General features: G+C 41.0%; 3 protein-coding genes across 4 annotated transcripts; all 3 read left to right on the forward strand.

The window, feature by feature from the left end:
* The first annotated feature begins 396 nt into the window (after positions 1–396).
* On the forward strand, positions 397–3,573 carry LOC109634474 (zona pellucida sperm-binding protein 4-like). The gene is made up of 10 exons (XM_020094962.2): positions 397–778; positions 874–995; positions 1,069–1,171; positions 1,255–1,472; positions 1,793–1,881; positions 2,496–2,629; positions 2,717–2,906; positions 3,020–3,158; positions 3,232–3,295; positions 3,381–3,573. The coding sequence occupies exons 1-10, from the start codon at positions 562–564 to the stop codon at positions 3,464–3,466; spliced, it is 1,362 nt and encodes a 453-aa protein (XP_019950521.2). The 5' UTR covers positions 397–561; the 3' UTR covers positions 3,467–3,573.
* Positions 3,574–4,390: 817 nt separating this feature from the next.
* On the forward strand, positions 4,391–11,070 carry dhx40 (DEAH (Asp-Glu-Ala-His) box polypeptide 40). The gene is made up of 17 exons (XM_020094831.2): positions 4,391–4,717; positions 5,418–5,563; positions 5,656–5,775; positions 5,862–6,098; positions 6,477–6,543; positions 7,002–7,133; positions 7,233–7,332; positions 7,454–7,540; positions 7,961–8,143; positions 8,249–8,329; positions 8,423–8,580; positions 9,408–9,522; positions 9,648–9,756; positions 10,039–10,133; positions 10,242–10,311; positions 10,429–10,657; positions 10,863–11,070. The coding sequence occupies exons 1-17, from the start codon at positions 4,546–4,548 to the stop codon at positions 10,982–10,984; spliced, it is 2,223 nt and encodes a 740-aa protein (XP_019950390.1). The 5' UTR covers positions 4,391–4,545; the 3' UTR covers positions 10,985–11,070.
* Positions 11,071–11,786: 716 nt separating this feature from the next.
* On the forward strand, positions 11,787–25,879 carry akt2 (v-akt murine thymoma viral oncogene homolog 2). Of its 2 annotated transcripts, none has more exons than XM_020095227.2 (14): positions 11,787–12,340; positions 14,155–14,322; positions 14,563–14,694; positions 14,803–14,914; positions 16,722–16,875; positions 17,969–18,100; positions 18,219–18,284; positions 18,365–18,433; positions 19,107–19,229; positions 19,445–19,573; positions 19,856–20,070; positions 21,670–21,757; positions 22,480–22,582; positions 22,721–25,879. In XM_020095227.2, exons 2-14 carry the CDS (start codon positions 14,277–14,279, stop codon positions 22,798–22,800), a joined length of 1,449 nt encoding a protein of 482 aa, XP_019950786.1. In that variant the 5' UTR covers positions 11,787–12,340; positions 14,155–14,276; the 3' UTR covers positions 22,801–25,879. The 2 variants fall into 2 exon arrangements, with proteins under 2 accessions (XP_019950786.1, XP_069390616.1); XM_069534515.1 differs by lacking the exon at positions 11,787–12,340 and adding an exon at positions 12,387–12,622.
* Positions 25,880–26,592: the final 713 nt, after the last annotated feature.

The following is a 26,592-nucleotide window of genomic DNA, read 5'->3' on the forward strand; positions in this document are numbered from 1 at the left end:
TAAGTTCATGTTTTTAGTCAGTTTGCTGCATTTTTTTTGGCAATATCCGTTTCAACAAAACACAAACATTTTGCAGCTTACATCCTCCTGCAATACATCTTTCTTCAAATTATATTTTCACCTGCATTTTAATTGTATTTCTTATCTTGTATTTCATTGCCTTTTTATTCTATTTTATACCTTTACATGGTGTCTTATCATTATCTTATCCTATCTTATCTTATTACACAATACGGATTACAGTGAAACTTGGAGGAAGGAAGTGGTATGGGTCACAGAAGAACCCATGAAATATTGTTGGGGATCCAGAACACGGTGCTGATCCCAGAATTTTTTACAGTTTTCCAATTAAAAGTTTGCAATGAAAAAAAAAACTGATATCTGTGAGTGTGTGCAATTTGGTGCAGCCTGCTTGAATTTAAATGGCCGGTTGGCCTCGGTGGGGTCGTGCACTCTTCTGAGCGACATTACACTTTGAGCTGCTCTCACTCTGGTGGGACTCGTGTCAATTACACCAGATGTGAACCACCTGCTCCGCCTGCCGAGTCTCAGCGAACAAAGATGGAGACTTGCACTTCAACTTCTGTCTGGGTGACATTTATTTCTTTACCTCTGCTTCTTTTGAAATGCAACGCCCACGCTGCTTCAGAACAATCTCAAGCAACAGCCTATTACACCATGAGTAATAATAACACGCTGCTCTGCCTCGATGGGTTCATGTCTGTTTACATATCAAAGGGGCAATTCGCTGATCTTCCTCACGCCATTTACGTCAGAGGTAGGTCAGACTATAAAAATGTATCTTGCGTGTTAAGAGTATAGCTCTGAAGTGGTTGTGTTTACTCTGCTGTTTGTGTTCAAACCTGCACTCAGATGAACACAGTGGATATTACCAAGCCATCGCAATAACAAAACAGTGCCACTACTTCCTGGGTGAAAGTGACACCTTCATGATCTTTACAGTTGGTTCCCATGGCTGTTTTGTGAAAAGACAAGTAAGTGAGTAAAATAGACTTCTGTGTTTATTTTAAATGCTGATATGTGTTCATTTTCAATTTTGTTTATTAGAAATACATCACTAGTCTGACGGTTGTTATCATGGCACTTGAAGATAGAGGAAGATTTGGGATTGTTGAGTCAATACCTCTCAGGTGCGAATGGGGAATTAAAGGTAATTCCAACAGATCAATATTGTAACATTATGATTGATTATTTTTATTGGTTGTGTTTATTTTATCTGTATGTTTTCTGCAGAGGCAAACAAAGAGCGTGATCCACCAGTGCAGGGACAGCTGTTCTGCAGCAAGGATGGGTTTAACTTCACCATCACCCAGAATGCCACAGTCCCGCCTGTGAACCTAAATGCACTCTGGATCCCCTCCGGTCAAAGCCACATCTGTGAACCCAGAAAAAGATCCAGAGATGCTGTGACTTTCCACTTTCCATTCACTGATTGCGGCGCTCAGTCCACGGTAAATGTAAATTGGTTTCATCCTTTCCCCTGTCTCTGACCGGCTGGATGGCTCTTTTTTTGACTGGGGACTAAGGAGGTAGAGCGGGTGGTCCACTGACCAGATAGTTGGTGGTTTATGCAGGAGTTCCCTTGGGCAAGATACTGAACCCCACAGTGCCGACGGTGTGCGAGTGATGTGTGATAGAGAAAGTGCTGCAGAGATGCACTGAATTTCTGTGTGAATGGCAAAAAGAGTGTAATCAAGACTAGAGAAGTGCCATATAAATACAGAACATTCATCAATTACTAAATAGAACAGGTTTGTTTTGTGTCTCGCAGGTGGAAGAAGGAGTTATAACTTACTGGGTCAACATGGAGGCGAAACAGCGTCCACAGAGAGGCCCTATATTTCGTGACACTCCTTTCAAGTAAGAATACCATCATACATACACATTGCAGATCGAGAGCTTTTGAATATTGTTGGTGCTTTTAATTTAACCAGGACTCTCACATAACCTATCCGCAACAAGGGCCACACCCTTAATATCGTGCTCTCATATAGGATTTCACTTGACAATATCTGTTGCAAGGATGTTTATGTCTCTGACCACAAATGCATGATGTTCACATCTGTGGTAAAACACAATTCGAAGTCAAATTCTTCCTCTGCATCTTGAACCAAATCAAGCCTTAAAGATGTAGAATCTGACTGTGCACCTTAAGAAGAATTTTAATAGAGGAGTTAAAGAAGCAAGAGCAGAACATTTTTCAGATCTCATTGATAAGAAAAGGCACAACTCAGGACTTTACTTAATTTCATTATCTCTGCTACAGAGGCTCCAGCAAACTCCTCTCAGAAATGTGAAGAATTTAGAATCTTCTTCATAGAATTTTAACTGTTTCCTGTTGTTTCCATTTTTAACTTGTAGAGCACCTTGTTAGTGTGTTTTTAAAGATGCTATATGAATAAAGTTGATTAATTCCTCTGTCTTTTTAAAGCACACACACTCCGACGTAGATTTCTTGTTTTGTTTTTTTTCAGTCTCACTGTGAGTTGTAGCTTTGCGCTGGTCAAAATGACACAAGCAAGGATCAAAGTTCAAGGAGTACAATCTGAGTACTCATCAACTTTGAGAAACACAGGGATACTCAGGACTGAAATGAGATTTGCCAAAGGTCAGGTTTTCTTTTACTTTCCATCATTTGTACTTATTATTTCATTGTCCAGAAAGTGCATTCTTTCATAATTCAATGTATTTCTAGATCCTTCTTACAGCTCTTTCTACTCCCCTCGAGACCCTCCGGCAGTGATTGAGCTCGGCCGGCCTGTGTACGTGGAGGTTTCTCTTCTGAAACATGAGGACAAGGACCTGGTGCTGCTGCTGGACGACTGCTGGGCCACACCAACGGAAAACCTGCATGACCCGCAACGCTGGAACCTGCTTGTCAACGGGTTAACAGGCGTACAAACTATTTGGCAAATGTGACCTTTTTGGAAATGATCAAAAAATGTAGAAATGGTCTGTACTTAAAAAGGAGAGTATACTGTGTTTGCATCTGGCCCAGGTGTCCTTTCAATGGTGACAGTCACAGAACCGTTGTGTTGCCAGTCGTCCCCAGTAAGGAACTGACGTATCCCTCACTTCACAAATGGTTTGTGGTCAGAATGTTCTCATTTGTGAAGCCCCCAACATCTGAAAACCAGGTATGTATGGTGCTGCCTTTGGTCTTTTTAAGTCTTGATGCTTTTCATTTATTGTGCAGCTTTTCTCTTTCAGGTATATTTCCACTGCTATATAGAGATCTGTAAAAGACCAGGCTACTTACAGTCCTGCAGCAATGGTAAGTCAAGACGTCACATTTGCTCAATGACTCTGGTTTATTTACACACTTACTTGCGTGAGTAATACTTTTTCTATTTCTTCAGAAACGCGTAAACTAAGAAGAATCACACCAGAGCGAGGACAGAGGATTCTTCACAGTCTGGTCTCCGGTGGACCTCTTCTTTATTGACTTTAAATATCCAGAAGAAAAAAATCTGAAGTCATATTTGGAGGCCCCAAGATGTAAAACAGACATGTCCTTGATTTGTAATAAAAATAAATCAATACTTTACTATATTGGTCGTTGATAGGGTCCCTTTGTGTAACTTTTTCTTTATCAACTCAACTCATCTGTTGATTGTCAGAAGGTCTTGTCCCAAAACCCTGACTGGCTGAGCAGTTTTACTACTTGAGCTCCGATTGATCAGAGGAAGCTGTAGTCAAGGCTGTCCCCTGTTTTTACAGGAATGGCACCAAATATTTGAGTCCTTACACAAGGTCTTATTTCTTTTAGTGCCGAACATTCGGTTTTCACAGTGTGAAGCCTTTCAAATTTTAGTACAGTTCACTAAAGTTTGGACATAGAGGATCGCAATGAAACAGATACATTTTCAAGTAGGTGCTTGAACGTTTGCATAAGTTTGGGACTATTGTTTGTGAGCTTATAGTCTGAAATGAACAAACTCTTGCATGAAAGATATTCTCTTCTACACTGAGTCATACTCTTGCATATGCACATGCATGGTGTGTATGTGCACACTGTATTGGCATGAGACCATGAGTTTTTACCGAAAACTGTACATAAAGATGGATGACGCATCCCCACCTCCTCCCACCATCCAAAAATGATCTTTATATTTAGTCTCTATGGTTTTAACATGTGTATGTGTTTTATTCATTTTTCATTTACAAACAAAAGCCCTGCTTCAAGCCAATTGACTCCTGACAATCAAGTCAATAATAATAAAGATAAAAAGAATCTTATTTAATTTGCATTAACGAATTGATTAATAACTATTCATGCTCAATTCGTATGATTTGTTTTAACTTGTTTACTTCATTTAAAATTGGTCAGACATTTATTTTGGTAGAGGTGTTTGGGTCATGTGCTCATTTCTAGACCAATAGAAACGCAGAACGGGTTAGTTTGCGGAAGTAGCTGAACTAGTGCCTGAAATCACAGATGAGAAAGAAAACGGTGTTGTGTTTAGTGTAACAGCGTCTGTGGGGCTCTCTGTTTATCTCCTCACACGGTAAAAGCTTTCAGGTATGTCCACATCGACGAGACGGGACCGGAAAGACACCGAGTCAACAAACCTGCCGATCCATCGACACAAAACCGAACTGATCGAGGCTGTTAAAACCAGCTCTTTTCTGGTTGTAACCGGGGAGACCGGCAGCGGGAAAACCACACAGCTTCCACAGTTCCTGCATCAAGCTGGTGAGATGTCATTTATGGTCAGTCCGTGTCAACATCGTCACACATCTGAACTTCATGTGGATTTGGTCTCATGACAAACACGTGGAACCAGGTATGATGTGTGTTGGATCACAGTGAAGGAGACTTAGGCCATTGACGTCTTGCTGACTTCTGGGACGTCCTGGTGGTGCATCACAAGTGTATCTGGGATACTGTACATTGGAGGTGGTCCATGAGGATTATTTTTGTAAATTGAGATTACATGCTGTTCAGATCAACATGGAGCTGGAAAAGGGCTTTGAAACGACATGAGAATCATTTCTCTGTGACCTGTATCAAAGGACATATGACCAGTCAAAATCAGAGTCCTCCCAAGAAGTTTTAACTTCATGAGCCCATGTGTCCCTTAATTTGGATCAGAGACAGGTAACTTCCATAGGTTTGTCCATCCATCCATTATCTATGCCACTTCCTTTGGGGGTCCCGGGGGGAGCTGGAGGGGTACACCCTGTACAGGTTACCACTGTATCCCAGGACCGACAAAGAGGGGAAGCCAGAGTACCTCCGTAGGTTTGGATCAAATCAGAACGCCCAGTTTCATTAAACCCAGTTCTGTGGCCCCATCCATAGTATTAGTTTTTACGTTAAAAGACAACATCCAAACACAATATGACCTATAAAGGAATCAACCATTTCATGTTCTCTCTTCTCTTCCGTATAGGTTTTTGTAAGGATGGCAAAATCGGCATCACCCAGCCCCGCCGGGTGGCTGCCATCACAGTGGCCCAGAGGGTAGCCCATGAGATGCAATGCACCCTGGGAAGAGAAGTCGGCTACCAAGTGCGCTTTGATGATTGCACATCACAGGTGAGAGGCCAAGATTGGACGACCCTGCAGAAAAACCAGCATCTTTATCGTGAATGTGTGATAACTTGGAGGTGGGTCTGTGTTTGAGCCAGGACACAGTGGTGAAGTACATGACGGACGGATGTTTGCTCAGAGAGATTCTTGCAGACCCTGGGCTGTCTCAGTACAGTGTTGTGATCTTGGATGAGGTCCATGAACGCAGCCTCAACACGGTGAGTCAACATTTTCACTGAATGTACATCAACACATGTGATTCATGCACTGATCATGTGTTTGTATTTGTTTGTATTTGCTGCAGGATATCCTCCTGGGCTTATTGAAGAAAGTCTTCTCCGACCCTGTTGAAGCCACAAAGGGTCGATCTTTTCCGCTGAAGGTGGTGGTGATGTCCGCTACATTGGAAACGGACAAGCTTTCAGCATTTCTCGGCGATTGTCCCGTCTTTGCTATTCCAGGGAGGACGTTCCCTGTGGTCTGCACATTCGGTTCTGCCGTGGGACCAAAAGACATAGAAAGCACTGGTTACGTAAAAGAGGTACTGCGTTTATGTTTGAGTAGTGATGAAATAGTGTGAACATTATTGTGACCACAATTATCACGATTATCAGTATAATTGTGGTGATTATAAAATGTCCTAAAGAAGTACTCGCTTGCTGCTTGTCTTGAAGACTTGCTAACTTTGGCTGATGCTGGACAGCAGCAACCTAATCCCCACAATAAACACGATAATTGAAGATTGAAGCAGTGCAACTAAATGTTGTGGATTTTACCATGGTATACCATGACACCGGTGATGTTTCATCCCTAGTTTTAAGTTTTTTTTATTTTAAGATTCTTACAGGGAAAGGCTATTAATTTAACTTTCACATTGATTGTTGAATGTTGATTCATTTGCCTGCCTTTTGCTCCCCAGGTGGTGAAAGTGGCTCTGGACGTGCACACCAGTGAAATGTGTGGGGACATTCTTGTCTTCTTAACAGGTGAGTTCCCATTATCAGGCCCTGAGATCACATTAACCCTTAAAGGTTTTTGCAAACTGAGTCTGTATTTTTCCATACAGTCATCAAATAAAAAATCATTACGCACAGAAACTTTGCACACAGATCATTTTTTACCTCTAGAAAAAGCAAACATTGGATCCATCCAAACCTTAGAAGCCGCAAGGAACAAAGAGAATTTCGTCCTCTGATCGAGGAGCTGTGAAACTATTCTGGACACGTATGGTAGCTCTGAGTGCTCAGACTACTCTCTGAAACGCCTGTGACAGATGCAAAAAAACACAGCAAATCGAAACATGATCCGAAAATTGAATGGCAGTTGAAAGTTTGTTTGTAAACACGATTGACACAACGTGAGGTCATGTTTATTTTTGATTAACACGGACTGAACCCTTAATGCTGACAAAGTCAGCCACATGATTTCGCTTTGTGTTTGACAGGTCAGTCAGAGATTGAACGCGCCTGTGACCTGCTATTTGAAAAAGCAGAGTCTATAGACTATCGCTATGATGTTCAGGACCAGACGGTGGAGGGTCTTCTCATTTTGCCGCTTTATGGATCCATGCCAACTGGTAAACACACAACAGCTACACTTGTTACACCTTATTCTGAGAATGATTTTACAAATTGAAGTCAGTGTCTGCATTTTTGTTTCTGTGTTCTTGTCATAGATCAACAGAGGCAGATCTTTCAGCCTCCGCCTCCGGGAATAAGAAAGTGTGTAGTGGCCACTAACATTGCAGCAACATCTCTCACTATCAATGGTATAAAGTGAGTGAGTCCTGTGGTCAATGCTTTATTATATGTAACCATCAAATTGTGACATTAAATCAGCGTTACTGAAATGTTTCCGTTGAGCCACTGTAAAAGCCACAGTCACTTTCTTCTATAGGTACATCATAGACAGCGGGTTCGTGAAGCAACTCAACCACAACTCACGGGTGGGCATGGATATCTTGGAGGTGGTGCCTATTTCAAAGTGAGTGCTGCCATATGTAAAATATTATTTCAGACCTGCAAAGGAGACACATTCTGCTCATATTCGGGTTCATATTTTTAATTTGGGTTATTGCTTAAAAGGTTTAAATCACTTTCCTCATACTGTCCATTGCTGCAGCTCCTCTTTTCAGCCTCTGTCTGAAACACCTGGTTTCAGCTCTGTCAAAGGGGTTTCAGTAGCTTCATGTTTTCTGTGGTGAAGAGGAGCTCTCTTTCCTGCAGACTTTGGGCTTTTTAACTTTGCACATCTTTTACATGAACAAAACTCATATATAAAACACTAGAGGGAAGAAAAGCTGAAAAAGCATAATATGTCTCCTTACAACATTTTCCTGCTAACAGTAATGGCATTAAGAAAACTTGCCAACTGAGATTTGGGCCGGATTTCGTCTGTGATTAGGAGCGAGGCTCAGCAGAGAGCAGGCCGAGCTGGAAGAACCTCAGCTGGGAAATGCTTCCGAATCTATTCCAAGGAATTTTGGGAAAAGATCATGCCTGAATATACGGTTCCAGAAATCCAGAGGACAAGTCTGACAGCAGTCGTACTCACACTCAAGTGCCTGGGTGTTCATGATGTCATTAGGTACACTGATCCCCATTCTGTGTCTGTTTGCTTTTCTAATTTCCTAATAATTTATTTCTAAACACGCTACAGTCTAAAATAATAAGTGGATTTTTTTGTTTCAAGGTTTCCTTATCTAGACTGTCCAGAAGAGAGGTTTATTCTAGAAGCACTAAAACAGCTCTATCAATTTGATGCTATTGACAGGTGAGTGGTTTTACCTGTGAACCAAGTATTTGTTTGAATAGTTCTTCTTGGTGAGATTTCCTGAGCTCTGTGTGTCTGATGCGTGGACTGCAGGAGGGGTAGAGTGACCCAGCTGGGGGAGCTGATGGTGGAGTTCCCGCTGCAACCAGGCCTCACCAGGGCCCTGCTCAAAGCTGCCTCGCTTGGCTGCCAGGATCTTCTACTCCCTGTGGCTGCCATGCTGTCTGTGGAGAACATCCTCATCAGGCCAGGTCAGCAGTGTAGATCTTGGGTTTATTAGGGAACTTGCTTCTAAGTAAAGACTACAAGGGCAAAAACACACTTGTCTTATCTATAATATAAATGTCTAATAGCAAAGGTACTGCAACTCGTCCATCAGTCCCTGTGACAGGAAATGATGTGTGGAGATGAAGCCCCTTATTATTATGTTCTTGTTTTTTACATATTGCGAGTGTGTCATAGCATTTTCTATTCATATCATGCAAGATGTAACACAGACATGACACCGAGAGCTTCTCGGTTTCCGGTGCGTGACGTTGAACATGACTCACTGGGAAGAAAAAAACAAAAAGGGAAACTCCTTGTGATTTCCTCAGATATAAAACATGAGATGCAGAAACATAAACTTCTATTGAACTGGTTTTATTGCTGGAACCACCATGCTACATTACTACATGATCAATGTGGGGGTACGGCCTCCCCTGGCTCGGGTCATTCACACCCTGACCACAACTCTATCCAATGCCCACAATGCTAATAATGCTGGCCTTGGACACTCCTTTACAAGCTTTTGGAAAAGAGTAATTTTCCTTTTTATGATGGCAATAGCCAGTGGCTGGAGGCATCATATTTTCAGGTTGTCCTTCTGTATGGCCATCCCAAAGGTGACCTTATATGTATCTGGAAAGAAAAATATGTAGTCTGAAACAGCACTAGTTGGTGAGGGTACACAACCGCACTGCATTATTTCTAGTTTAGCGAGTTAACCCATGTTTAAAAAACAGGGTCTATCTGTATCTGGTCTCTTTGGTGTAAAAGAGGTTTAGCTTAGCTTTGACTGATCTCATGTTCTCTGCAGGACACCCTGAGAAGCAGAAAGAGGCAGATAAGAAGCACAAAGCGCTGGCTAACAAAAGCGGCAGCATGAACGACTTTGCCACACTTCTGAGTGTGTTTCAGTCATGCAAATCCAGGTACAGTACTGAATACATTACTGCTGCAAGATAAACCTGTATTATTTGTTCTTGCTCGTATCAAGAAATGATTGATTCATTATCACAGCTGTCATAAGTGCGGGCCTTTCTCTTGTATTCTGCAGTGACAGGCCATCTGCATGGTGTAAAGAGAACTGGATCCACTGGAGGGCGCTGAAGTCAGCCTTCAGTGTGGAGACTCAGCTGCGTGAGATCCTCCTCCGCCTCCAGAAGGTACAGCAGTGTGCCAGGTCGTTTTCACATCACTGACTGCAGCATGACGTGTATCCGCTCTCTGTTGATGTAAACATTACAGCAGCAACGCACAGTTCGCGTTAAACCATCACAGCTGATAGATAGTTGCTCCACACATCACTTGCATACAACATCTGAGCAGATCTGTGTTGTTAGATGTTCAACTCAAATAAACTGTACTTTATTAATGTGGCATTTGTTTACCCACACACTGCAGAGCTATTTAATATAATTATCATTATTATTTTTATTGTCTCCCAGAAGAGAGATTTTCCTGTAGAAACATTTGATGGCAACAGGAGTGAACTCTTCAGACGATGCCTGTGCACAGGATATTTCACCAACGTTGCCAGAAGGTATCACCAGGGCTCCTTTCATTGACCCATGTTCAACTCCTCTGGTGTTTTGGGATTCTTTTCTGGTTGAAAGTATTGTTCATTTAATTTTTTTCTATCTTACTATAGGTCTGTGGGAAAGGTGTTTTGCACTATGGATGGACATGGATCCATGGTTCACATTCATCCATCATCATCGGTAAATGTCATTTAAATAATGTTATTAATCAATCACAGTTTGAAGATACATCGTGTATGGAACCAAAACCTAAAAATCTTTGTCTCTGATTTCTCCTGCCCTCATGATTCCTCCCAGCTGTGTGACCAGGAGGCAGAGCTAACCTGGGTCATCTTCCACGAGATGCTGGTGACTTCACGGGTGTACATCAGGACAGTGTGTCCAGTTCGATACGAGTGGGTGAAGGACTTGTTACCTAAACTCCATGAGGTGGACGTCTATGAGCTGAGCAGTGTGGCAAGAGAAGAAGTGACTGACGAAGAGATGATAAAATGGGAGACCAGGGAAGCAGCCAAAAGACCACCAGGTTTTCTAAATATTAGATAATACTAGATATTAATTTGTGAAATTGTGTTACAGTTTTATGGTTAATCCAAAGTGGCGCCAGTGATTACCCACCTAAAGCACAGGGTGGATTAAAAGGCCCAAAAAGTGTTAAACTGGATGAATGAATTAATAATCTGTACCAAGACTTTAATGATGATAATAAATTACCTCTGTGCTTCTTTCAGAGAATTCTACTGAGGATGCCACGAAGAAGCACGAGAAGCGAAACAACGATGCCTCTGTCAGTGATGCCCGTGCTCGCTACCTGCAGCGAAAACAACAGAGACAACAAAATAAAACTCTCTGACAGAAAACACTTGCTTTTGAGTACATGATTCATGCAAATTAATATTTTTGCAATAACAAATGAATAATAAACTTTTTTTACATTTATGACATTGCCTCTTTTATGGTTTACTCATAATGTAGTGTGTAATGAAGCATCACTTCACGCTGCCAAGGAGATATTTATTATTGATACCACTATCATATACAGAAATACTGGGGACAGGTGGAAATTTGTTATTAACTGGGTATATTTCCCAAGATGAACTAATCATTTAAATGGAAAATCAGCATTGGTTCGAATATAGTATTATTGTTGTTGCTGTTACTTAGAACATGCTATTTATCTTTACCTGTACAGAGGATGGTTATGTTTTTGTCTGTTTGTTTGTTAGTTAGTTAGCAGGCTTACGCAGAAACTGTTCCACGGATGTCACTGAAACTTTGTGGAGGGGTCAGGTAAAACCTAAGGATCAAGTCATCAGATTTCGGTACAGATACAGGAATGTTTTTTAGCACTTTCTAGATAGGACGTTTTTCAACATTTCCATTGATTTCTCAGCGAGTGGATCTTCAATCTGCAATGTTTAGAGGAATTTCTGTTTTTAAATGAGTGCAATTTGGTGCGAAACATCTGGATTTAGTGAATAAAATGTGATTTCATAAGGGGATTGCCGGGCCCTTGTAGTTTGGGTGTCGGTGTTGCCGCTAAAGAAAACAGGTGCTTTCCTCAGAGCAGAGTTACTGGTTCACTGAGGAGGCGGGGGCGCTGCTTTAAAACGAAGACACGCTTCACGTGAATTTGTAATCCCTCGGACAATCTGTAATCCAGCGGTGAGCAGCTGGACTGGGGTTAAGGTTAGTTAGTGCAGGACTCGGTGTACTTTCACATCGACCGCTCAGGTGCAGTGCGTGGTGGACCCTCTGGCCTCGTACGTCACTTCCCGTCTCAGCGTGAGTCTGCGGGGCTTGTGCGCTGTCTGGCCGGGACGAGGAGGAGGGCTTCCACGCTAAGAGCAGGCAACCGTCCACACTGAACCCAGGGAGAAGAAGCGTATCTGTGCTCCGTCCGACCGGGATTTCCAACATTATTTTTTTGCAGTGAGACATAGACGGGAGCGCGGTGGACTGTATTCTCGGTGCGGGTTACGTACGCTTCGGTGAGCCACTGCAGCAGCAACAGACTGAACACGCCGCCGCTGCGAGGGGAGAAAACAAGCGCTGTCCGCTGAAGCTGTGTGATCATTGACAGAGTTCAATACACACGGGCTTTGCGTGATAACCGGTGGGAGCTTTGTGCCGCGGACCTCTGCGCCTCTTCCTCCGGGGACCGACCGACCGAGTGGCTGGCTTTAATTTTGTCTCCCTCAAGTCTTCGGTAAGTAGAAGCCGGGGAGATGAGGAGGAGGAGGAGGGTTAGCGAGAAGTAGCGCAAGTGGCTAACTGACATGCTAACTAGCCGTTAGCTCGAAGGCTGCTGCGTTGGCTAGCTGCCTTGTTTGGCCGTAATGCGGTCATGGTCAGTGTCCGCGCTGCTGTTGGTCTGTCTGGCGCGACGCTCGGCCCCAGATTGTCGGTAAGCTTCGGCTTAAGTGTCGAAGCAACTTGTTTATAGTTGAGCTCCGAGAGAGAAGCTAACGACCCGTGCTGAACTTTGAAGGTAACGTCTGTTGACTTTGCCTCAGTTAGCTAGCTAGCCGCTACGCCGAGAGGAGGATGAGGATGTGTTCACGTTACGGGTCGTGTTTACTTTAGAATGGCTGATGAATACAGCGTGTCATTTAAATCATTAGTCACACAGAAGTATATTACAGGTTTAATCTCGATACGGTTGTATTTATTGCCTCTTTGTCGTTTCTTCAAATCGTGCTAAATGTAAACTACATACCTGGTTACTTACTACAGTACCCATGTCCTGTTTGTACAGACAAACTCTAAAATTGTTATTTACGCACTTATTTTTTTTCCCATTTATTTAATTGTATTTATAATAGATTTTTAATTTGTTAAGCACTTTGAAAGTAACTGTCCTATATTCTGTGTTTTGCATGTGGTTATTGATGCTGATAACTATTGCTATATTTTTATACATTTAAAGCCTCATACAATGTCAGTGTACCTGAGTGTGATGACAATAAAGATCTTTGAATCTTGAATAAATACAGATATAATAATGGAAGTAATAATAACAATAAGAAGATTAATAATCTGATTTTATCTTTATAAATGAAGCCATTCAAAAAAGTCTTTGTGTCGTGCTAACTGTATTGCATGCGCTGTTACATTCAACCCCATCACTTTCACCCAAGGGCTGTGAAATTCTGGTAAACCTATTATCTAACGTAAGCTGTTCATTCAGGGCTGACCCTGATCACCAAGGCCTCCCCTCAGCGACATCCATGGGAGGTTATTGCATTTGACAAAAGAGAGCTTTTAATGCCATTTTCCTGTTTAGTAGCACCAATGCCACAATTCTCTGATGTTTATCTGGCATCAGTATAACACCATCACTATAAATCTACTGTGTTTAGATACTATACGACAGTGAGATGTCAGGTAGAGTATCATATTTTGCCTTTTAATATCCAGTTTGGTCATGATAGTCGTCGTACTCGTCCAAGTGTGGATGCTCATGTATGAGGGCTGAGCTGACATGCACATTTCAGCAGTTTTCTTTGTTGTGGAGTTGTGTTTCAAGTCAGCACAGTTGCTCACAAGTGGAATTTATTCACACTGCTGTGGTGACACAGTTATCAGTTTCAATCTTTGTATTCACCTCTCTTGCTGTATTGCTACTTCCTTTAGGCCCGTCGTCTGTTCAAATTTATGTTTCAATGTTCCTCTACCACTAAAAAAAAGACAATGGGTGTAAAAAGAAAGTGCCAAAAGCTATTTGGGAAATTGAATTATAAACAGTCAGAAGTCACGCTGCTTTTTTGGTTCACACCTTAACAAGTTAGCAGAGGTTCTTAATTTTTAACACAAAGAGTGAAAGTGCACTCATGTGTTAAAGTATTAACTGGACATGTTGTAATTCTTGTGACGTTTTTTCCGATGTGGGTGGTTTATAGCTCTTGCCACATGAATGAATTTTGTAACTACATGTTAAAGCTACTTGAGGCATCAGTGAGCTTTGTTTCTGTATTTTCTGTCCTTCTATTAATGATATCTCTTTCTGTTCCCTTCCTCCAGGTATTATTTAGGTGTTTTTGTATCTGAGCCACTTTAAGGCCCTCGACCAATAGGAACAGTTTGCACATTTCCCCCAGCTTGTCTGCAGCCCCCTCCCAACCCAGACAGTCTTCTGCCCCAGCATGAATGAAGTCAGTGTTGTGAGAGAGGGATGGCTCCACAAGAGAGGTAAGGGGTTCTGTTTTTGCTGTCTATCATATTGGGACTCCATTGACATGACTGTCCATTTCAAACTCTATCTTTTGATTACTAAATGCTCCCCCCTGGAGGCTTGTAATGTGTCTTGTTAAGTGTGTAACTTCTTCACTGATTGAAAACCACAGTGCTTAGTTTGTTTCAGTAATTTAAGCAAGGGCTCAAACATTAAAACTGTCAGCTCAAATATCTCCGCCCGGCTGTGTTTTCCAGGTGAATACATTAAAACTTGGCGTCCTCGCTACTTCATATTAAAGAGTGATGGCTCCTTCATTGGCTACAAAGAGAAGCCTGAGGTGTCCAGTGACCACAGCCTCCCACCGCTCAACAATTTCTCTGTCGCAGGTAAGTTTTCCAGATCTGGCTGTCACATTTCAATGAAATTGCCAGGTTAAGTTTAGTTGTGGGTGCTTTCAGCTCTTCAGTATAAGCTGACACGTCTTTGTTTTGTAGAATGCCAGCTGATGAAGACAGAGCGTCCGAGGCCCAACACGTTTGTAATTCGTTGCCTGCAGTGGACTTCGGTTATCGAACGGACCTTCCATGTGGATAGCAACGATGAGAGGTAAGAGACATTCATTCCAAGGATTTGTTTTGTATTTAGTCATATTTTCTGGCCATGTGGTAGGAGATGCTTTAGTTAAAATGTGAGAGTGCCCTTGACCAGTCAAACTAAAACTTAATTTCAAATGCTAAAACAAATTCTTTCCACGTTATAGAACTAAAAGCTCTTTTCAGTTGCATCGTGATCCTTATACTTACTGCATGGTGTTCCAGTAAAGCCAACTCAACTCACTATTTGGTTGTTTTGGTTTTTTTGTCAGAAACCTGAGCAAGTTTTGAAGTGATTTAAGTATGATTTGTTCACAGCTAATACAAGTCAGTGTTTGATTTGTTTTTACTGCTGTGCAGTTAAATAATGTGCCTCATGTTCAAACACGGCACAAACCAATAATAAATAATCCTTTAAAAATATTTCTGCTGTGGCGTAAAATAAATTTTACTATCATTTATTAAGACAAGGTCCATTGAGAAGGTCTTGCTTTACAGGAAAGTGTTTCTCTATCTGTAGCAGTGTGCCATATTCTTATTAGTCCCACCACAGTTTCATAATGAACCAAAACACTTTTAACACCTCTCGTAGTGAAATATGAGATCTCTAACTTGGTGTGTGCAGCAACTTTACTCTTGCAGTTGCTCTACCTTAAGCTACAGCGTGCTCGCACCAGACAGTCAGACCTCATAGTTTCAACCGCAGGTGCGACATCAATGCAGTTATTTCTATCTCGCCAGAACTTATCTTTCACTTTTAAGTCTGTGTACTTGTCACTCCGAATCTGTTGTGCGTGACGGTGACCTTCATGTATGTGCGCCCCTGTTACTGCCATACACAAAAACATCCCGTGCGAAAACTCGTAGAGAGTTACATCCATACTAATGTTTTCATTTTAAAACATCACTTTGAATCTAAAACAATCTTCTTCCAAGTGTTATAGCTCAGTATCAGTAATATTCCCCATCCATAGTAACACACCCATTTAATTTGCATACTTGTGTAAACAGTTTACTCTGCAACTGGGTTGGTTGCTTAGTTACAGAAAATGTTCCAAAGGAGAAACAAACAGTGGTGGCACTGTCACTGACAGTAAGTTGTCACAACATTTTGCATTCACCGTTGGTAGTCAAGGCAATACTGATGATAACCAATCAGAAAATGAATGTGGGTGACTGCATCATAGTTTCCAAACATCTCTGTTTTTGCTCGTCCAGACTATAATGCAGTCTGTCGTTTTTCAAACTAAAATAGGATCAACAGTGTTTTCAAACTTCTAAGTTTTAGGTCCTTGAAAACTCTGTAGTGTGGATAAACATAGCAGCAGTAATGTGTTTCAAAACTCAAACATAGTTGTGTGGATGGAGCCAAAGGGACAAGGAACTTTTTCACAAAACACATAAGGCCTAAATGGTCCATTGTTCACTACAGGCAGTGGAATTTATTTGAGTTTGTGAGAGCAGTAGGAAAGACCAACATGCTCAAAATAAAATTTGCTGCCAGATTAGACCTGATGATTCACCCCTAACCTAAGCAATCGTCATTGAGTTTTGTTTATGTTGGCTCGGCTCAGTACCAAATCCCAGCATCCCCCTCGCTGAATAGTGCACATTATCCTCCATCTTCAAAACTGAGCATTCTCCTTTAAGATAGATATTTTGGTGATTCTGTATCATCTCTCTGAACACATGAACATTTTTATTCGTTTTGGCGATGTTTTACATTCTTATCTTTCATATTTGTGGAGAGACAATTCAGAGTGATGTGGAAATGGAATAGGCTAAAATTGATAAGGGTGGTGTGTTTCCTTCTGGTCCAGAGAGGAGTGGATGCGATCGATCCAGGCGGTGGCAAATAGCCTGAAGAGTCAGCAGCAGGATGAGGAGCCCATGGAGATCAAATTTGGCTCTCCAACTGATAGCAGCGGCACAGAGGAGATGGAGATTGCTATGTCCAAGTCCAACACAAAAGTGGTCAGTATTTGCACAAGCAGTGCCTGGCAGCTGAGTGTTTGCTGTGTTTGTCAAGCTAAGCTCATCTTTATTGAGCAAGTTGTTGAAACTTTAAGCCTCTTTCTCAAGGCTTTTTTTTGTGAAGCAACCTTAAAATGATTGGAGGGGAACATTTGTGGATGTAATTTGTCCAGTGCTGATTAACAACAAAAAAAACAAGTGATTTTTGAAATGCTCTGGATTTATGTGGTGTGAAATGTTTGTACAAATGTCATATGGTCTCTATTTATATAATTGGTCTGTGTTAAGCGCTTTTCTAATCTTGAAGACCATTTAAAGCATTTTAAAGTACATTCAACCATTCACACACAAATTTTTTGTAGAAGTGCTTACATCAGAGACTCATTTCATATCTCACATATTAGGATACATCATGTAGCGCGCACAGTTTAGCAGTGCAGACAGTACTATGGGGATCCACTGACTCATCAAAAGTCTCTTCCTGTACATTTCAGAGAGGCTGTTATGTAACTTTTTATTTAACATAACACACAGTTCCATTGAAACTCACAGATGTAACCCTCATGAGCTGTGTCTCAATTCAGCGGCTGCTTTCTTTGAAGAATGTGGTCTTCGTAGGCAGCATAGACCACAAGCGACAAACCAAAATGAGACAGTCTGGTCTGTGAAGGATTTCCACAATATGCATCACCAGCTTTTCGTACTCTAACTACTGTCGCCTAGTAACTGAGCGGCCGTTGGACACTACGAGAAAGCTTTAATGCCTCCTGGTTTTTTTAACATACGTTCATTGAAAAGTGTATTCTTCTGATATTTTCTCGTTGGCTGCCATTAACCCCTTTTTATAACATTAATCTCTGGCACACAATGAATGGGAAAAAAAAATCGGTTGGGTCAGGACGGATCTACCTCTTACAGCCTTCATTGCTTGGGGGATTGATGGAACCATTTAGAGCGGCCTTCAAATTGGGATGCGGCCTCTGAATTGAGACACAGGAGTAGTGTTTTAAATGAAAACTGGGTATATGCTTACTCTAGTGTGAGTGCATCAGCCGTTCTTTTTCATTTCTTATCTTTCACTTTGCTCTTACAGACCATGAGTGATTTCGACTACCTGAAGCTGCTGGGCAAAGGGACGTTTGGTAAAGTGATTCTGGTGAAGGAAAAGGCCACAGGGATGTACTACGCCATGAAAATCCTCCGTAAAGAAGTCATCATTGCTAAAGTTAGTGCTGATCACAATCACTGTCAAATACTCTCTTTACACTGCTCTAGCTAGCTGTTGGTACATGATCTTGTGCTTATGCTCTAATTAAGTCTTTGTGTGGTTGTTATTCCTCTAGGATGAAGTGGCACACACAGTTACTGAAAGCAGAGTACTCCAAAACACACGGCATCCCTTTCTAACAGTAAGTTACTAGTGTCTGTTAAAATGAAGTGACTTTTTATTCAGTGTAATACAAAAATATTTTGGTTTCTTCCTCGACAGACACTAAAATATGCATTTCAAACACATGACCGGCTATGCTTTGTGATGGAGTATGCAAATGGAGGAGAAGTAAGTTTTACTTTTTGTATTTTTATACCTGTGTGTGTGATAGATTTGATGATAATGAACAGTTTTTGAACTGATTTGTTAATATGTTGTAGGAATTGCTTGGTTACTATACATGAGTTTATATGTTGTTGTTGTTTTACCATCAAGCTACATGAAACTGCATATGAAAACCAGGCTGTATGGCTAAATCTGGCACATTTACATTTTGGACTTAAGTACACGTTAATGTGTATTGTCACTTAAAGAAACTACAAGGTCATTTTCTTACCACGTCAAAGAAGGTGGGGGAAAATCCTGCAATTGCCTGTTAATGTGAATCTACTACAAAATTTTATGGTTTCTTCCCTGGCTCGTGTTTCACCCCTCCACAAAATTTCATGGAAACTGGTTCTGTAATTTTTGGGAAATCCTGCTAAGTAACAAACACCAACAAAAAACAAAATGTCCTTCACAGAAGAAATAAATATAAACATGTTCTGGGCTGGTTGTTAATCCCAAACATTTATTTAAAAAAGCTAGTTCCTAAATGACATCCACAAAGAAAGGTTTAAAAGAACACACAGATAATTAGCAAGGAACAAGAAATCAATTAGAATGAAGAATGTTTCCTTAAGTATCTAGGAAAATGAGTAACTGTTCCGTTCTTCATCTGTTTATTTTTATTCTTTTACAGCTATTCTTTCACTTATCGCGGGACAGAGTGTTCACAGAAGACAGAGCACGATTCTATGGTGCAGAAATAGTATCAGCACTGGAGTACCTACACTCACGCAATGTTGTTTACAGGGATTTGAAAGTAAGATATCTGCTTGCTCTCATAGTGTGGTAATACATTGTAGTTATTCTGAATATGCTGTAATGTTAGATTGTCATATGATCAACATTTTCAAACACTAACTTGTTGTTGTTCTTTACCCATGAGCACTTTCCACCTAATTACTCCTATTAATTCTTTTCCAGCTCCAGCTGTCAACTAATTTAACTCTTTGATTTGAATCTTTCCCCGTACAGCTGGAGAACCTCATGTTAGACAAGGACGGCCACATAAAGATAACTGACTTTGGGTTGTGTAAAGAGGGGATCACAGATGGAGCCACCATGAAAACCTTCTGTGGAACCCCAGAGTACCTGGCACCAGAGGTAACATCATGCAATGTTGATGATAGGAGAGTTACTAAGCTGGTGATGTTATGAATCTTAAACTGCTGTTTAAAGTTTATGTTTTCTGTCTCAGTCTTTATTTTAGCAGAGGTTCATAAAGTCTGCAGTTTGATGGAGAGATGCTAAATGTGTACTGATTGTTATTTTAAGTGCAATGGTATCAACCAGTAACTGGTAGTTCTTTATCCTCAACTGCTTTTAAAGTTAACTGAATGTCAGTCTCTGTATTTCTCTCTAAACCTTTCATTTCTACCTTGTCAGGTGCTTGAGGACAACGACTACGGACGAGCGGTGGACTGGTGGGGACTGGGCGTGGTCATGTATGAAATGATGTGTGGTCGGTTGCCCTTCTACAACCAGGACCACGAACGTCTCTTTGAGCTCATCCTTATGGAGGAAATCCGCTTCCCCAAGAACCTAGCCCCTGAAGCCAAGGCCCTGCTGGCTGGCCTGCTTAAAAAGGATCCTAAACAAAGGTGTGTACTGTAATGGCTTTTAGACTAAGAGGTGAATCAGAGGGAGCTGGAGTAACATCATCTTAAAGAAGGGATAAAGAATGAGCTCTTTTGACAGCTATGAAAAGATGAGACAGTGGTATTAAGGGATGTCAGGATTTAACCGATTTGGACGTCACAGCCTTATTTCCACCAACGCAGACCAAAAAACTCCATCAGAGGAGTTCACAGCAAGAGGAGAATCCTTATTTACTTTCGGTTTCTGACACAAACACACACATGTACACCCTCTCTCGCTCTCTCTCTTATTTATATATATATATATGTGTGTGTATATACTGAGAGGTAATAATATAATAAGAACACAAAAAATGTGTGCTTGATTATCCTGTTTATTTTTCCACAACTAGTATCGATAACTTTAGTATCGATAAATGTGGAAACCGTGATATTTCCTCTTACAATAATCGTGGCACTAAAATTTCATATCCTGACATGGTATTTCAAAATATAAAGTGGTTGTAATGCTGCTGTTTTATATTGACATCAGTCTCCAGTCTATATTGTATAAATATTAGGGAGACTTAAAGGAATGACATTAGCCTTATGCACGTACTAAAATATTATTCTATGGTATTAATTTCACATATAACGAAAAACCAAATTGTTTCATAATCAATCAAGTATCACGACTTTGCAAAGATCATGAAAGACACTGTCTTTTCAATAGAAAGAAACTCATGGGCTTTGAGGAAATAACCTCTTTTGTGGAGGAGGAAATGTTTGGCTGTGGTCGACCAGGTTTCGTAGTTTCTCAAGAACGTGTGAGATTGGTAATCAAGATTTTGGATCCCGATTTGTTTTTCTCGATTAGTCTTTAAATTTGATTATTAAATAACTGTGATGTAGAGTGCAGGACATTTGTCAGTCAAAAAAATAACCTGTTAATGCTTGCTCCCTATGACATTACTGTGTGAATTACATTGAACATATTTATGTGTTCCTGTACTGCAGTGTTGTTGCTTATCAGCCATCAATCTGTGAAAGGAATATAAGAAACAAATGATTGTTACTGGTTGTGTACCATTTCATTGTGTAAACAGCAGCTGTTAGGCTGAATGTCTGCCTCGTGAAGATGCATCCAAACAGCTCGAGGAAAAACATTTTCTTCCTGGGATTTTACGGCTCGTCTGCTGCACTTGATTACTCTTCTGAATCTTCTTCCGTGCTTAGGGCGCAACACATTCAGTTACAAAATAAGTAACCATGTTATTTAAGCCTGTGTTCCTGCTTGATCAGTTTTGGTCCAGGATAATGGCCTCACAAGCACATAATTGATTGTTGTTTTGTTGGAGCACCTTGTGTTTCCGGTAATGGTCAAAGAACGGCTAAAATTAGCACTTTGAGCCCTGCCTGCAGGCTTACTAACATGTGCACCTGTAAGTGGTCAGGAAATGAAGGATGAATGTGCCTAGAAATAAGTAAATACAAGTCAGAAGGAGAACAACATCTCAGTGCTTGTTGTTGTGTATGTAATGACTGGGTTTGCACAATAATTTGTTTAAAGAAAAGCTGGCTGATCAGTCTGTGATAATGATGGTGATTTTGATTTGTTTACAGGCTCGGAGGTGGACCAGACGATGCCAAAGATGTGATGAGCCACAAGTTCTTCACCTCCATCAACTGGCAAGATGTCACTGAAAAAAAGGTGACACTGGTTAAAACACCAATGTTTTAACAGCACGTGCAGTCTGTTCTGTTTGCAATGGGATGTTTGCTTGTCCTGTGGTAATGATGGTTGCAGCTTTCTCTCTCAAACTGTAAACGTGAGCTGCAGTCATTGAGCTGCAGCAAGTTCAGGCTACAACTATGCAACTACTCTTTAAGTTGAAAATGGCGTTTCAAGACTTTTTGGCTGTCGTTGTTTCCAAACTTCTCTGTTTCTGCCCGTCCAGACTAAAATACACATGGGGCCAGCAGCATTTCAAAACTTTTCAGTTGTAGCAGCTCTGAAATCCCAGAGAATTATGGAAGCGGGGCATTTTCAAAGGAATGCGTTGTAGTGGGGAATTAGCCAAAGGCAGGCTGCTGGACTGCAGAACCCTGAAGCTGCATCACCGCTGCTGCACAAAGAGCTGTTCACCTGTTTATTAAGCTCGACTCAGAAGACAGAACCCCGAACTGGGGAGTCAGAAAGCTGTCTGTTAATTCAGCGTTTATTAATATAGAATGCATCATGTGTCCAAAATGTACCAGATTCAACACTGCACTTCCTCTGGCCCTTAACAACACACATGCCAAGCGTGAGGCCAATAAGATGAACTGTTCTCGAGATGGGCATTCCAAGTACAAGCAGATAGATATCTGGAATTGTATGACAGATAGATGATGTTCTGAGTCTAACATTTGTGATTTTCATCTTCTATTCAGCTTATTCCACCATTTAAGCCCCAGGTAACATCAGAGACAGACACACGCTACTTTGATGATGAGTTCACAGCACAAACCATCACGATAACTCCTCCAGATAAGTGTAAGTAGATCTGCTCCAGTCCACCTTCTATCTGTGGTTAAAGATTTGATTCACATGTTACTTGGGAACTGAGTTTTAACAACGTTTTGAATTGTTTTTTTCTCTCTCTCTCTCTCTCTCCCATTGTGCATACTCCAGATGACAGTTTAGATCCAGAGGATTCAGATCAGCGTACGCACTTCCCTCAGTTCTCCTACTCTGCCAGCATACGGGAATGATCACTCAGACTCTTGAACAAGCAGGCAGACTAACACACAATCACAATCTCACATAACACGCTCGCACTGCTGGAGGGAATCCGAACGACACAAACCAAAACTGGCACAAGACACATTTTCAATTTGGTCTTAAACGCACGTGCACGCACAGGCGCACAGATATCCACATACACATATTGGCAAATCAGACAAGATGTGGATCATCGAGTATGAAGTGAACACACAGGCTGTGAATGACTGACCTCAGCAGGTTTGTGTGCATAGACTGGCAGCTTTGTCTCTGTACGTCCTCTCAGGGCTGGCGTTAGGCTTCCCTGCAGGACCTCTGCTGCACTACACTGGGCAACACATCAGAGCCTTGACACTTTGAAAACCAGGTTATGCCAGCAAGTCCCACCTCTTTACCAGCTGTACCCTTGCTACACACACCAACATCAACCAGCCCATGCATAGACTACATACTTAGACACAAACACAAATGTACTTGGTAGAATTTTAACAAAATTAGGAAAGATTCATCAATTGTTACAGTTTTAAATGTAAAGCCATATTTCTGCTTTTTTTTTTCTTTCATTTTTTTAACAAGTGCTCTTTCTGGAACTTGCTGTTACAAATCAAGTGTGGGACAGTTCCTACCGTTGGGGGAGGGGGGAAACAGGGGGAGGGCGAGGAGGAGGGTTGCCATTTCTGTGTTTGCACTGCGTGTGTGTATGGGTGTGTGCATATGAGTGCAGGAGAATGTGTGAACAACCATTATCTTTATTTGATTCTCAACCATCCATTTGTCTGCTTTTATGCATGTTTTTAAAAAAAACAACTCAAAACTGTTGCTGGTATATTGAGGAGAAGACACTACATGGCACAATCAATGGCCTTTTTTTTTTTTTTAAAGGGAACAAGCATGTAACTTATGATCGCTTTGATTGGCTTGGCGCTAAAATTGACTCAGTCAAGATTAGAAACTGAGATCTCATGCATGGCTAATCTTTGCTTTAAATGCTGCATTAATTTAATTCAAAGTGAAACAGCGGTCAGGCTCTTGGGAGTCCAGACTGACCGACCGACGCTGCTGGTCGGAGGCGTACGTTTTTCATTAAGGCCAGTTTTGCTCTGTGTTAAAGACAGGATTCATAGAAGGAAAGAGGGAGTGAGAGACTGTACGCTTAATCACAGTTTTTCCCCCAACCCGTCTCGAGAGACAAATGTAGACATACACAGCCGGTCCAGTGATTCTCACTCCCTAGTCGAGGAGTTAGGAACCAATCTTTTGTTCATTTTCTATTTTTTAATATCAATGTAAGTGTTTTTAAAAAATAAGCCTTTGAATGTTCCTGTATTTAAAAAAAAAAAAAAAAAAAAAAGGAAAAAGTTCAATCCTTGTCAAGCCTTCATGATGAGGCTGAAAACTTGACTGACTTGGTGGATTTTTCACACTTCAAATGATTCCACAGTTGATGTTTAGTTACTTTGGATTAAGCGTTTTCTTTAATGCTGTATCAAAGCACTTAAATCTACGTAGGTCTATGTCTGGAGCAACAGTCTGCAGCTTTGCAGTCCAGCTCCGTGCTGCTCGAGCTCGTCGACCAACCATCAACCTGCAGACAGGGGGCGCTAATTAAAACATCAGCTCACTTTTGAGTCTTGACATTGATCATATTGAAATGTTCTCATGTCGACACAAGTGTTTTACAATTCCATATTGCTGGAAGAGATGTTGGTTGCGCTTTACTAAAGGAACATCAAGACCTTTTTGTTTGTCATTGTTCTGTTTTTTCTTTGTGTGTTTCTCCTTTTTTGTCCATCTATTTCTCAAATTTTGGAAGACACTTCTTGTTTAAGTATACATTATATAAAAAATATATTAAAAGTTTTTTTAAACTGCTTTCTTTTTTATTAAGTTCTTCATTTCAATGGGGTTTCCGGCCGAGGTTTGCTAGTTTAGCTGATGATCAGTCATTTGATTTTGTATGGGGAGTTAATTTCTGGTGAAATTAGCATAATTAACCTTATCTTATCTTAGCGTGTGTGAGATACACAATCCTAGTTTGGTTAAGATAAAGACAAATTTGTCCCTGAGCTTATTTCTCCCAAAATGAACAAAGTAGACGACATCCTTTATATTCTGTAGAGTTTTTGATAGAATTCTCTTCAGAGCACTCACTCAACAGCCATTTTTTGCAGGGTTTTGCTGAAGCGTTTGCTGGGACATCCCTCACGCCACATTATTTTGCTTCTATTTAAGTTTGTGTGAGTGACGGAGGGTGACTGCGAGATGTTTGAGTGAACGTGGTGAATAACACACAGGAAAAAGAGAGCAGCAGGTGTTTGACTCATCGTTGCCCCAGCTCCTGCAGACGACAATGTGATGGAATGGCTTTGATTTACAGTTTACAACTCCAGCACCTCTTCTCACTCGGCTCAGGCACAGCCATCATACTCTAGCCTAGCGTCCTGCTCTGGAAGCAGCAGGACTGGATAACAGAACCACTGCACTGTTGGGACACCACTGTGGATTTGCCTTCATTGCTATCACGGCCATAGGGGGGTGCTGCTGAACTTTTTTAATATTGGTTGTAAAGCCATACACTGAATCTTGCTGCTGGCCACGCTTTAAGCAATGCTTCACAGCTCAACATGCAAGTTAATACCCTGACCTCTCCTGTAGGCATACACAGGCACAACAAGTGCCTCTTCACTATTGTGTAAATACCAAAAAAAAAGCTTGATGAATGCAGAATTAGTAGAAGGGGAGGCCTGCAGCTTTGTAGTGTTTGATTTGCAGCTTTATTATGGTTACCTTGCTTCTCTGTGTATTTGAATGTGATCAACAGTCACGAATGTCACACTGATGCTGGTGTAACAAGATTTTCCTTTGCTTGTTGCTGTTAGCTGAGGCTCAGAGGACAATGAAAAAAAAAAAGCAATCTTTAAGGGGAGGACATTGTCCTGGTAGACAGTCTCAACCCCCCCCCCCCCCCCTTTGCAAGACTTTACATCGTAACGGGTGATACCTGCTACAATATGGTAGCTTATAACATTTGCAACTATAATGTGCCAGTAAACATTTTTACTGAATAAACCTCTGAGTGTTTGTCTCTTTTTTTATGCTGTAAAAACGACATACAATCTCCACCTGCTCCGCCTCAACACAGTTCACTGCAACATACAATATGGCCAAAAACTATGTTAAGATAAAACCTTTCAAATCTGTTGATATTGATTGTCATCATGAGACATGTCAATGATAACTACTGTTTCTGTCCTTTGCTCCTGAGTGAAAGTTGTGGGTTGAAACTAACATTTGATGAACAAAACTCATTTGATGAAAATGATATTGTTTATATAGCATTGAGGACATAAAGATATGTATCTGATACTCAAAGATTGGATTTTATTTTATTTAAGGTGATGATTTGACCATTTTAGGGAAGAGAAACAAACTGCAAACCACCATTACAACATTTCGGGCCTAGAAATAGCAATGAGGCAACTGCAGAGGGTGATAACAGAAGTATATGTATCACTACACTATGTGACTCTGGACCCTTGACTTCTGTATTTCTGTAACCCTGCGTATGACCCTAACTTGATCACTTTGTCAGTGAGCTTTTCTTTTAGGCTTTTGTTACTAATTCCTGGGAATGTATTATGTTCAAAAGTGCTTCATGAATATTGAATAAAAAGAAAAGTGATACAAAATGGTACATGTCAAGCTTTTATATATATATATATATATATATATATATATATATATATATATAGTGTGTGTACAATGCAAATGACAGGAGACTA

This window comes from Paralichthys olivaceus, chromosome 11 (assembly GCF_024713975.1).
Source record: "Paralichthys olivaceus isolate ysfri-2021 chromosome 11, ASM2471397v2, whole genome shotgun sequence".
NCBI classification, from domain to species: Eukaryota; Metazoa; Chordata; class Actinopteri; order Pleuronectiformes; family Paralichthyidae; genus Paralichthys; species Paralichthys olivaceus.

What these genes read in the sequence shown, in the direction of transcription:
- LOC109634474 (XM_020094962.2), top strand. Translation starts at nt 562, where the DNA reads ATGGAGACTTGCACTTCAACTTCTGTCTGGGTGACATTTATTTCTTTA. An exon ending in TTTCGTGACACTCCTTTCAA is followed by an intron (nt 1,882 to 2,495) that starts GTAAGAATACCA and finishes GTTTTTTTTCAG; the next exon opens with TCTCACTGTGAGTTGTAGCT. An exon ending in CTTACAGTCCTGCAGCAATG is followed by an intron (nt 3,296 to 3,380) that starts GTAAGTCAAGAC and finishes CTATTTCTTCAG; the next exon opens with AAACGCGTAAACTAAGAAGA.
- dhx40 (XM_020094831.2), top strand. Translation starts at nt 4,546, where the DNA reads ATGTCCACATCGACGAGACGGGACCGGAAAGACACCGAGTCAACAAAC. An exon ending in TTATGGATCCATGCCAACTG is followed by an intron (nt 7,134 to 7,232) that starts GTAAACACACAA and finishes TTCTTGTCATAG; the next exon opens with ATCAACAGAGGCAGATCTTT. An exon ending in AGCAGCCAAAAGACCACCAG is followed by an intron (nt 10,658 to 10,862) that starts GTTTTCTAAATA and finishes TGCTTCTTTCAG; the next exon opens with AGAATTCTACTGAGGATGCC.
- akt2 (XM_020095227.2), top strand. Translation starts at nt 14,277, where the DNA reads ATGAATGAAGTCAGTGTTGTGAGAGAGGGATGGCTCCACAAGAGAG. An exon ending in TTGTTTACAGGGATTTGAAA is followed by an intron (nt 19,230 to 19,444) that starts GTAAGATATCTG and finishes TTCCCCGTACAG; the next exon opens with CTGGAGAACCTCATGTTAGA. An exon ending in AAGATGTCACTGAAAAAAAG is followed by an intron (nt 21,758 to 22,479) that starts GTGACACTGGTT and finishes TCTTCTATTCAG; the next exon opens with CTTATTCCACCATTTAAGCC.